At 40.8% G+C, this 12057-nt stretch overlaps 1 protein-coding gene across 1 annotated transcript in view; it reads left to right on the top strand.

Moving 5' to 3' along the window:
• VPS53 (vacuolar protein sorting 53 homolog (S. cerevisiae)) overlaps positions 1-12057 on the top strand; it is a 144732-nt gene that overhangs the window by 107996 nt on the left and 24679 nt on the right. Inside the window, exons 16-17 of the mRNA XM_012657323.1 lie at positions 906-988; positions 2212-2290. Coding sequence (XP_012512777.1) covers positions 906-988; positions 2212-2290 — 162 coding nt within the window. The remainder of the gene's footprint in view (positions 1-905; positions 989-2211; positions 2291-12057) is intronic.

Raw genomic sequence — 12057 nt, 5'->3', positions numbered from 1 at the left:
GCAATCCTTCTGCCTCAGCCTCCCGAGTAGCTGGGACTACAGGCATGCGCCACCATGCCCAGCTAATTTTTCTATATATATATTTTTTTGGTTGTCCAGATCATTTCTTTCTATTTTTTAGTAGAGACGAGGTCTCACTCTTGCTCAGGCTGGTCTCTAACTCCTGACCTTGAGGGATCCACCCACCTTGGCCTCCCAGAGTGCTAGGATTACAGGCGTGAGCCACCGCGCCCGGCCAAAACATTAGTTATTCTTAGAGTTTGTGTAATAGGTTTAAGAGTGATGATGAATCAATTACCAGGGATGTTTTCAGGTATTTACAATTTCCGGTCCAATAGCATTTTTCTTTAGGCTGTAGGAGCACGTTGAGTATTCCTATCCCAGACTGTAGGCTAATGAAGGCAGGGACCATGTTCCTTTTGTTTACCTTTGTATCTCCAGTACCTTAGCAAGGTGCTGGGTCCATAGCATTATAGCACTCAATATTTTAGCTGGTTTTGCTGCCACTTGCCACCAAAGGTTTCCAGTGTTCATGGGCAAATCTGCAGTTCATGGTGCAGGGAATATCTTAAAATCAGGGTCTTTTCAAAATTAATGATATGAATTATAAATGTGTCAAGAAACAAGTATAGCACAAGATATATAGGTTGAAGGAAGTGTGATTCCTGGCCCTATCACTGACTGTCTTGGGTAGGTTCCTCCTCCATTTTCTCATCCATAAAATGGGGATAATAATAGAATCTTGCTCATAGGGTTGTGAGAATTATTATAAATGAGTCAAAAATGAAATATGTCTAGAATTATTATGCCTGAATCATCAAACTCAGTAAAGATGAACTGTTATTATTATGGTATTCTTTTGGATAATCATTAAGCATGTTTCTGTTTCTCTCATTTTCTAACAGCTGGAAGAAAAACTCAAAGAAAAAGTTGACGTAAGTCTGATCGAACGAATCAATCTGACTGGAGAAATGGACACCTTCAGCACGTATGTACCTTGCACGTATTTGCTCAAGGCCTGCCCTTTCTCCTTTACCAAGCGGCATATCTCAGGCTGTTGGCTTTAGTCACTACAGAACCTAAGACGTTTCCAGGGCCTTCTGTTGGACCCGAATTATTCTCCAGTAGCCACTAAGAAGCAGCGTCAGAATTGGTGCAGCTGCCTTCCATTCTGCCTCCTCAGATGCAATCATCCTTCTGGCTTATAGCGTCTTTATTGTTGCACTATCTAGAATAACCAAAGAGAAGAAATTCTCCCTTGTCTATCTCTGATCTGCTACCACCTAAATCCACAGAGGGCCAGGCCCACCTCCAATGTTTCAGAATATGAAGCGTAAATGGCCTGGTTTTAGCCATTGGGGGTGTAAGAGTGTGCGTGTGCATGTGCGCGCACGCGCGCGCGCGCGCGCGTGTGTGTGTGTGTGTGTGTGTGTGTGTGTGTGTGTGTGTGTGTGTTTTTGAGGGGCGAGGGAGGTCCGGCCAAGAAGTTCAAACAATAAAGCCTTCTTGGAATATTTCTTTCCCTGTTATTAGCTTGTAATATTTTTGTTGCGGTCAGTTTCCGTTCCACTGCTATTAACATGTTAGAGTCATTGCGCGGGTGCGTGTGTGTGTGTGTGTGTGTGTGTGTGTGTGTGTGTGTGTGTGTGTGTGTGTGTTTTTGAGGGGCGAGGGAGGTCCGGCCAAGAAGTTCAAACAATAAAGCCTTCTTGGAATATTTCTTTCCCTGTTATTAGCTTGTAATATTTTTGTTGCGGTCAGTTTCCGTTCCACTGCTATTAAATGAGATAGGCATGGGCCAAGCTTCAGCTTTCACATCAACCACCTGTTGAGGAAAAATCAAATTCTCTTCTTAGTTTATTTCTTCCCCTTTGCTTAACTTTTTTTCCCCCCTTCAGTTCTGAATTAAATGTTTTTGGAAACAGGTACTTTTGGAGGATGATGTGAAGAGGGGTTCTTGGGGTGGTGATCAGGGAGACTAGCCATGGAATTTTGTGTCCTGATGAGACAGGGCACACCTGGATAAGACCAGAACATGAAGAAAGAGCCACACTTCTGCTCCATTGTCATTAATTAAAGCTCTCGAGCTTTTCTGATGAAATTAGGAACCTAATTTTTATACGAGGGCTAAAACATTTATAAGGGGCTCTGTTAGTCATTTAAACAGTCATTTTTGTAAGTTGTGACCACAGTGTTTTGTTTGATCTACAGTGTCATCTCCAGCAGCATTCAGCTGTTGGTGCAGGATCTGGATGCTGCCTGCGACCCTGCCCTGACTGCCATGAGCAAGGTAAGGTGTGGAGAAACGGCTCCTTACTAGGCTTCCAAGAGTGGCCCGAGATGGTTTCTATGGGTCCTCGCCTATAGCTTCTTCAGGCTCTTCTGTATCAGCTGAGAGGAGAGTGGAAAGACCTCATGGGGTCCCTAAGAGCACTCAGTTTATCTTGTATCTGAGGTCGATTGCTTGTCCTTTCAGAATGAGACAGGGAGAAAATGTGTTTGCTGAGTCTAAAGGAGATGTCTTTGATTAGCATCTGACACATGCTAAAAACCTTAGTGTGGTCTCGCCAGAGTGGATGTTTTTGTTTGCACTTAAGGCTGTAACTTCTGACTCATTCTTCATTCTTGCCCACTGAGAGGTTTTTCCGACTCTTTCTGAGCTCTGGTGCCAATGCAAGATTATTTGATCAGGTTGTGGACTCTGGTTTTCTAATATCGTGGTGGCCCATCAGTCAGCCGTTGGCTCTCAAGTCCCCTCCTTTGGCAGTTACCAGGTACTATCTTGTGTTGCTATTTTTGGGATTTTATGTTCCTGTGCCTTTTCTTCCCAAAAGGATGTATTATAAATTCCTTAAGTGCATAGACCGTGTCTTATACTGCTCTTTATCTCTCATATTGTCTTGAATGTAGAAGACTCTCATGTATGTTAATTTAGCTAGAAATGGGCAATTCTTTATTGATTTCTAAGACTGAATAACATGAAGCTGCCCACCCTAGAACCTTCTAGAGCAGAGGTTGGCAAACTATAGCCTGGACCAAATCTGGCCCACTGCCTGTTTTTGTAAAGAAAGTTTTATCAGAATACAGCCATGTTCATTCATTTACATATTATCTATGGCTGCTTTTGTGCTACAGTGGTGAACTGAGTAATTGGAACAGAGGCCATATAGCCCACAGAGCTTAAAAAAATAGTAAAATATTTGCTATCTGGCCCTTTACAGAAAAAGTTTGCCAGCACCTATTCTAGAGTCATGGGCTCTTGTACCATTCTTGCAAATTCTGGAGAAAGAACTTCTCTGGGTCATACTAGCCAATATCAGAGGGCAATGGAAAGAATACTGACTTTGGAGTGAGACAGAGCTAACTCTTCCAGTTTCTCCTTTGGGGGTGTATAGCAAATGACTTAGCCTGTCTGGGCCCAAGTTACATCATCAGGGCCCACGTACCTCCTGTGAAATGTGGATATCTGCCTCTTGGAGTTGTTGTGAGGATGGAACATGAAGAAAGTGACTGGTCTGATGCCAGTCACATAACAAGTGCTCAATAAATAAATCTCTTTCCCTCTCGTCAGGAGAAGTGGCTGTGTCACAAGATTTTGCAAGCAGACATTTGGTCTGAATTTGGTTTTGCAGTAGATTGTAAATATTTAACAAAAATAGGATTAAAACCAAAACTTAGGCTTTGGGGTCTTATGAATCTAAGTGGGAAGTCCTGAAACAGCTGATGTCACAATTTTCTATTCAAAAGGCTGATCCTTTCACCAATCAGATGCTGACAGGCATTTCTAGTATTCCCAGCATTTATAGGCAGAACACTGTGAGCAGGCAAATCGAGGCTAATCCATTTTCTTAGAGGAACATGGCTCTGAGGATTCATTTTGCAGGCTCTGATTATCCCCTCGCTGCTGGTAAGCATTCTCTACATCCTGAATGTGATCTGTTCCAGCTGCCATCTCTCCTGAACTGCCACACACTTTAGATTGGAATGCAGCTGGCGAAAGAATTTTTACATTTACTGAAGGAAGAATGGAATTTTTTTTTCAATAAAATAACAGTTGGAGAGGGTTTAACACTCCAGGTGTTGCTTATATGAACCGTTGGTTCATTAGGTGGATTTCTCTCATACCTTCCCCCACCCCACTCCACCAGCCATTTTTCCTCCAGACCCACACCAGCAAATATTAACAGAGACCATAACTCCAGAATCTTTTGTTTATATCATAGGAAAACCACAGACTTGGGAACACAGCATCTGGGAGGCCATTACTTTTTGTCTGAGTCTTCTGGAGTTCTGGCAAAATGAAATCCATGTGATGGAAATAAACAAGCCAAGTGGTCACAAATTGATTCAACATATGCTCTCTGTTATTTGTGCCTGCATCCTGTTTTGTGTAGTTTCTTCTAGGATAATGAGTATTTCTGTCTCTGATTCTATCATTTTTGCCACTAGTTGAACAGTTCAATTCAGACTCTACCCAGCACAGTGCTGGGATTTGCAAGGCTCGGAAAGGTGTAGACCTTTATGCCAAGGTGTTTAGATTCCAGTAGGTGAGGGGCAAGAGATGTGTGAGATGAGAGGAATGCCCAGATACCTGTAATGTAAGATATGAGGAAATCAGTACCATGAGAAAAGTATAAAATATACCCTCTTTAAAAGAGGGGAGAGTTTGTATCTAGGTGTGGGGCGGGAGGGCAGGGAAAGCCTTCATAAGGAAATGGCATTTGAAACAGACAAGGGCAAAGTTTTAAATGAATTTGTGATTGGGAGGGCATTTCAAATAGGGTGACGATGTGAGCAACGGTTTGTGAAGTTAAGAAAGCTCAGAGTTATGTTGAAATTGCCAATCCCATTCAACATCTTAGGAATTCCACAGGCTACTCCACGTGGACCGACATAGTCAAGATTAGAAACAAGGCTGCCCTCAGTGAGTTCCTACTCAGCTGGGGAGAAAACTGAGAATAACTAATGCTTTAAATAAATATATTTTATACATGAAGAGAAGAATGAGTGTTGGGCTTGACAAGAGGGATTGAGCCAGGCAACTTGGTTATGTCATTCTCCTAGGAGGAGACCCCATTCTCATTGAAAGTACCCCATGGCCTCCTCCTTGGTTGGCATAAAGGGATTTCATAATTTGTCCCTTCACTACATTGCTAGCTCAGTTTCTTCCACATCCTATACTCCAGCCTCAGAGCCATTTTTGCTTCCCTGGATGTACATTGCTCTTTTGTGTCTTCCATGCCTTTTATCATTGTATTCTTTCTTCGCACTATTGTCTACCCAATGAGCACATCCTTTAAGATCCAGTTCAGGCTGGGCGTGGTGGCTCACGCCTATAATCCTAGCACTCTGGGAGACCGAGGGAGGAGGATCACTTGAGCTCAGGAGTTTGAGACCAGCCTGAGCAAGAGACCCTGTCTCTACTAAAAATAAACAAAATTAGTCAGGTGTGGTGGCACGAGCCTGTAGTCCCAGCTAGTCGGGAGGCTAAGGCAGGAGGATCGCTTGAGCCCAGGAGTTTGAGGTTGCTGTGAGCTAGGCTGACACCATGGCACTCTAGCCCAGGTGACAGAGTGAGACTCCATCTCCAAAAAAAAACCAAAAAAGATCCAGTTCAAATGTCTACCCCATTTTTAAAAATTGAGGTATAATTTGCATACCACAAAATTCACCCTTTCTAAGTGTACAATTTAGTGGTTTTTATTGTATTCACAAGGTTGTGCAGCCACCACTACAAGCTAATTCCAGAGCATCTTTATCACCCCAAAAAGAAACTCTATACCTATTAGCAATCATTCTTCCCTGACAACCATTAATCTACTTTCTGTCTCTATGGATTTGCCTGTTCTGGACATTCACATAAATAAAATCATACAATATGTGGCCTTTTGGACCTGGCTTCCTTCATTCAGCATAGTATTTTCAAAGTTCATCTATGTATGTCACATATCAGTACTTCATCCCTTTTATGGCTGGATAATATTCCATTATATGGATACACCACATTTTGTTTATCCATTCATCAGTTGATGGATGTTTGAGTTATTTCCACTTTTTAACTATTTTGAACAATGCTATGTACATTTGTGTACAGTTTTTTTATGAACATGTGTTTTCAGTTCTCTTCAGTGTATACCTGGGAATGGGACTGCTGAATCATGTGGTAACTTTATGTTTAACATTTTGAGGAAATGCCAAACAGTTTTCCAGAGTGACTGTGCCATTTATTTTACATTCTCACCAGCAAAGTATGAGGGTTCTAATTTCCCTACATCTTCACCAACACATATTTTCCATTTTTTTAAATTATAGCCACTCTTGTGAGAATGAAGTAGTATCTCATTATGGTTTCAATTTGCATTTCCCTGATGACTAAGATGTTGAGCATCTTTTCATGTGTTCATTGACAATTTGTGTATCTTCTTTGAAGAAATGTCAATTAAATTCTTTGCCTATGTTAAAATTGGATTATTTGTCTTTCAGTTGTTGAGTTGTTAAAGTTCTTTTCAAAGTCTGGATACTAGACTCCTTATCAGATATGAGATTTGCAAATATTTTATGTGGGTTGTCTTTTTACTTTCTTGATAATGTCCTTTGATTTTCTGTACTTGGATTTATCTTTTTTTTGTTTTGTTTTGGTGCTTGTGCTTTCGGTGTCATGTCTGAGACACCTTACATAGTCCAAAATCACAAAGATTTACTCTGTGCTTTCTGCTATGAGTTTTATAGTTTTATAGTCTTAGCTCTTACATTTAAGTCGTCAATCCATTTCGAATTAATTTTGTATATGGTGTGAGGTAAGGATTCAACTCCATTCTTTTGCATGTAGATATTCAGCTTCCCCAGCACCATTTGTTAAAAAGACTATTCTTTTCCCACTGGATGGGCTGGACACTTCTTGCCAAAAATCAGTTAGCCATTGATGTATGGGTTTGTTTCTGGACCCTCACTCTATTCCATTGATCTATATGTCTGTCCTTAGGCCAGTACACCATTTCGATTATTGTAGCTTTGTAGTAATATTTGAAATGAGGAAGTATGAGTCTTCCAACTTTATTCTTTTTCAACATTGCTTTGGCTATTCTGGGTCCCTTGCAATGTCACCATTTCTTCCCCCAGCCAGAGCATTTCTCTTTTTCCCTCAAAACACCACAGTACCAGGCCGGGCATTATGACTCATGTCTGTAATCATAGCACTCTGGGAGGCTGAGGCAGGACTGCTTGAGATCAGGAGTTCACGACCAACCTGAGCAAGAGTGAGACCCTGTCTCTACCAAAAATAGAAAAAAATTATCCAGACTTGGTAGCACACACTTGTAGCCCCAGCTACTCGGGAGGCTGAGGCAGGAGGATCACTTGAGCCCAGGAGTTCGAGGTTGCAGTGAGCTGTGATGATGCCATGGCTCTCTACCCGGGGCAACAGAGCAAGACTCTGTCTCAACAACAACAACAACAACAAAAAACACCACAGTATCTAGACTACCTCTCTACTTTGTTAACAATTATTTTTATATCTTTGTCTTCCCTGTTAAACTTTGAACAACTTGAGGACTGTGTCCTACGCATTTTTCAATGTCCATAGCATAGCAAAGTACTTGCTAAACAGTAGTACTCCCTGAATGACTTCGAAGGTTAAAAAAAAAGGCAGGAAGAAGAAAGAACTAAAGGATTGCAGATCCCCATTTGACCAAAGAATGGCAAAAAAAAAAAAAGCCATAGCTAACACTACTGAGCAGTTTTGGCTGGGTGGAGCTGGTAGACAAAGAGTAGGAGACTTAGACATCTTTGTAGGAGATGGTGGGGTCAAAGAATCCCTCAATCTTTAAAAACATAACAAGCGCTGTTGAGCATGATGCAGTGCTCCTCGTGGTACTTAATAGCAGGGCTTCTTATGTCAGCAAATAGCATCCTGGTGCTGATTGGAGAAAGGTCAGAATTAAGGAATACCCACACCCAGCTATTAGCTCCCATGGGTGTGGACAAGAGCCCCACTGCTAGACAAGGAGAGAAAAATACAGAGTGGCAAAGTTTGGTAGAAAACATATACAGGAACAACCTTAAATGGGCCAGGCCCAAGTAGAGGAAGCAAAATATGATGAAAGTTTAGTGGTCCATCTGAAACTGTAACTTTGAGATTACAGTGGTATTGCTGATAAGCTATGTCAGAATTACCTTTCAGACCACTTTCCCTTCCCCTATTGCATTATTTTCTTTTTTCTTTCTTTTTTTTTTTTTTTTTTTTTAGAGATAAGGACTCACTCTATTGCCCAGGCTAGAGTGCAGTGGTGCAATCATAGCTAATTGCAGATTTGAACTCCTAGGCTCAAGCAGTCTTCCTGCCTCAGCCTCCTGAGTAACTGGGACTACAGGCACATGCCACCATGTCTGGCTAATTTTTTTTTTTTTTTTTTTTGGTAGAGACGGGTCTCACTGTGTTGCCCAGGCTTGTCTTGAACTCCTGGCCTCAAGCGATCCTGCCTTAGCCTTCCAAAGTGCTGGGATTACACACCATGAGCCACCATGCCTGGCCCCATATCGCATTATTTTCTTAGATGAGCTCTATGAGATGATAGGGAATTACTATTTATTGAGCACTTACCAAGAATGAGGCACCTGAATGCATTATCTTATTTAATTCTAACAATAAATTGATGAGGTAGCTCTGTTATTTCCCTCTTTCACAAATAAGCTGAACCACAGAGACATTAAGTCACTCATTCAAGATCTCAGCTAGCATGTGGCAGAGCCAGGATCCAGACTCCTGTCTCTCTCTCTCTCTCTACAGGCTTGTACCACAGCATACATAGAGAGAAAGAGTAAGCTTTTTTGGCAAATGTGGCGACTGAGGCAAAATCAGCTTCAGTAACTTGCCTGAAAGCAGAAGAGCAGTAAGTCAGTGTGTGCCCAGTACTGCTAGGTTCACATGAGTATTCATGCTGGCTTGACTGTGAGCTCCTCCAGCACTCGCAGCCATCCTGTTGGAGATTAGTCTTCAGCTGTTCATGATCTGACACCATGACTTTCCTGCAGGGGAGAAAATGTATTGAGCAGCCAACCTAAGCATTCCAGTCTGCTTTGTATATTCTTCTCTGAAAACTAATGAATTGTCCTTCTGGTATGTTTGTTTGTTTGTTTCTATTTCATATTCTGCCCAAAGCCATATAGCTTATGGTAGTGAAGCCAGGAATAAAACTAACTCTCTTGATTCTTAAAAAGGTAGTTATTTGGAGTGTTTTTGGTGGAAATATGAAGAGTTCTGTCTTTTAGATGTAAATTCTGCAAATCCTTAGGATTTAGTATGTCTGATTATGGCCTTACAGTGGGATTAAAAGAAATCAATGGCCTCCTGAACAGGGACTGTTGGTCCCATGGAACCCTCCTCACTATGTCCTTTTTCCTAAGGCTGCTCACATCACAAGGTTGAAAGAATCTAAGTCTCTGTCCAAAATCAAACACACTTAGCTTTTTGCCCATTAATGGTAGTTTTAGGAAGAAACCGAATAAATTAAATTTCCTTACAGTCTGGCATGCAATTTCTATTAGATTTTAGGATTATGAACATGTACTAATTTAGGAGGCTACATTACTATCCCCCAAAGACGTTTTGAAATAGTTAGAACAGTCCTCAAATCTGTTCTCATTTTCCTTGGTCATGAAAATGCAAATCTATTTCAGAAAGCCCACGGAACACCAGGGTTAAGAAATCCTCAAGTTTACTTTCCACTTATAATCAAAACACATTTTTCTTTTTTCATAAAAAGATTTTTTATTAATGATAAAGCAAATCACCTCCATTATAGAAAATACAGATTTTTAAAAGAAAAAAATTTAAATCATCTGTAATTTCAATTAACAGATATATTTCTTTCAGTTCTTTTTAAAATGCTGATATATTCACAAATAAAAATAAGTTCATACTTTACACACTGACAACCTGTTTTCCTCACACAGCAGGTTTTAACAGTTTTCTGTATCATTTAATCTAGGGCTACAGTGCTTTTAGTGATTGCATTGTATTCCGTAATACAAAATGTTCATTGTTAAAGTTATAACAATAGCTAACATTTGCCATGGAATTAATATGTGTGAGGCACTATGTTAATAGTATTCCATATATTATCTCTCAATAATAGATTATAGATATTATCATCGTCCCAGTTTTATAGATGAGAAAAGAGAAAACTAAGGCTCAGAGAGGTTAGGTAACTTGCCCAAGTCACACACTTAGAAGGCCGCACAGCGTTAGAACTCAGACTGGCTGACTCCACATTTCATCATCTTCAGTATTATAATCTACTGCTTTCCTTAAAACACATTTAATCCATTCACTTTTGATGTCTATTTAGTTTATTTCCAGGTTTTTTGAGGTGGAGGCTTTTACTACATTTTCTTTCTCTTCCTCCTCTTTTCCTCTTGTCTTTATTTTTTCTTCTTTTGTTTTTTAAATTCTATAAAGGAAATGCAAGATAAGTCCCTCAGCCACCCACTTCCTCCCCCAGAAGCAGCCCTATTTCCAGTTTTTAACATTTACGAATAGTCTGGCAGTGGGCAGCCTCTTTTGTATCTGTGTATTTTTATTTTCTGAACATGCATAACTATTAACTTTAGATTTAGTTGCTTTAAAGGGAATTGCGGAGATCAAAGCCTACGTAAATGCCAAGATTTCTGATAGATATTTTCAAATTGGTTTTAAGAAAGGTTATATGAATTCACCTTCCCATTGGCTCAGCAGCGAATGGGAAATATATAGAGAGCTATCTTACATAGATATGTATGTATCTATATCTTACATAGATATCTATCTATCTATATATCTTCAACCCTTTGTTATTCTACTCTCTGTTCCAGATCGTCTTGATTTTCCCCTTGGAGGTAAGGAGCATGTATCCCTGAGCAAAGCAATGAGAGGAGTCTTTCTTCCTCCTCTGCAGCACCGTCCACACTGCTGAATCGTCCATGTATCTATAACCTCGTTCTAGACAGAGACTTGGCTTGTCCCGGTTGCCCCAGCTAATTTCAAATTCATTTACGGTGGTAACTCTTCTTTTGGAAAGTAACATGGTGAAATGGAAAGAACATGGACTTTGGAGTTAAACAAACCAACGTCTAGATTTCAGTCCTGCTAGTTACACTTCATTAGGTGGGTCCCTCACTGTCTTCAAGCCTGTCTCATCATCTGTGAAGCAGGAATATTAATAATAATACCTCCTTCACTGCAGCATTGTAAGCAGTAAGTTCATGTGAAAATGTCAGTCACAGTGTCTGATGCATAGTAGGCACGTGGTGAATGTTCCTTCTCCCTCTTTGTTCTCCACATAATGCTTGGTCCAGTGCTGTGCATGCAGAAGGTACCTGGAAATATAGCAGATGCTTGTTGTAGGAGTCAAAGGAGCCCAGACAAGCATTGAATGAGTGAAAGAGTCAGTTTGTACATGCATGCCTGAGAAAAGTCCATTGCTTGGGGCCAACAGCAGCCTAAACCATAACACTAGATTCCAATGGCTTGTCCCAGAGTCTGAATGTCTGAGTCTGTGCTATGCATCTCTCTAATCCAGTGATCAAAATGAATAGCTTGGAATTTTAATTTTCCATTGAGGAAAATTAGTTTCTCGGGAGACCTCTTTCCAGGCTTCTTATGACAATAGGAAAAAACAAGTTCCATAGCAAGATCGTTGTGGAGTTCTGTTCTGTGATCACAAATTGGTTGGAATTCTCTGCAACAGTGGGCTCTTTCTGGGAAGAGTGATGCCCTCCCAGACTTCCCTGTGAAGTGTGGGCACAGACCACGCACTCCCTCCTCAGGCAGCAGAATCAAAGCACTGGGGATGCTCTGGGCCCCGCAGTCTCTCCTTGTGGGTAAATGTGGGGTTCCTTAGGCTCTGATCATTACTATCTCCATACTGTCATTTCTTTGTTCTTTCTGTCAACCTGGTGTCTTAGTTACTACTCCTTTGCAAACTATTTCTTATTATTTATACAGTACCAGTTACACACTATCTGGTATTCAACCCCACCCCCACCACGCCAAAACAAACAGCACAAAAGGAAAAACTTGTC

The sequence above is a fragment of the Propithecus coquereli genome, unplaced genomic scaffold, assembly GCF_000956105.1.
Source record: "Propithecus coquereli isolate 6110/MARCELLA unplaced genomic scaffold, Pcoq_1.0 Scaffold536, whole genome shotgun sequence".
Lineage (NCBI taxonomy): Eukaryota > Metazoa > Chordata > Mammalia > Primates > Indriidae > Propithecus > Propithecus coquereli.
Note: the sequence above shows the minus strand (reverse complement) of the source record. Positions and strands in the feature narration are given on the sequence as shown.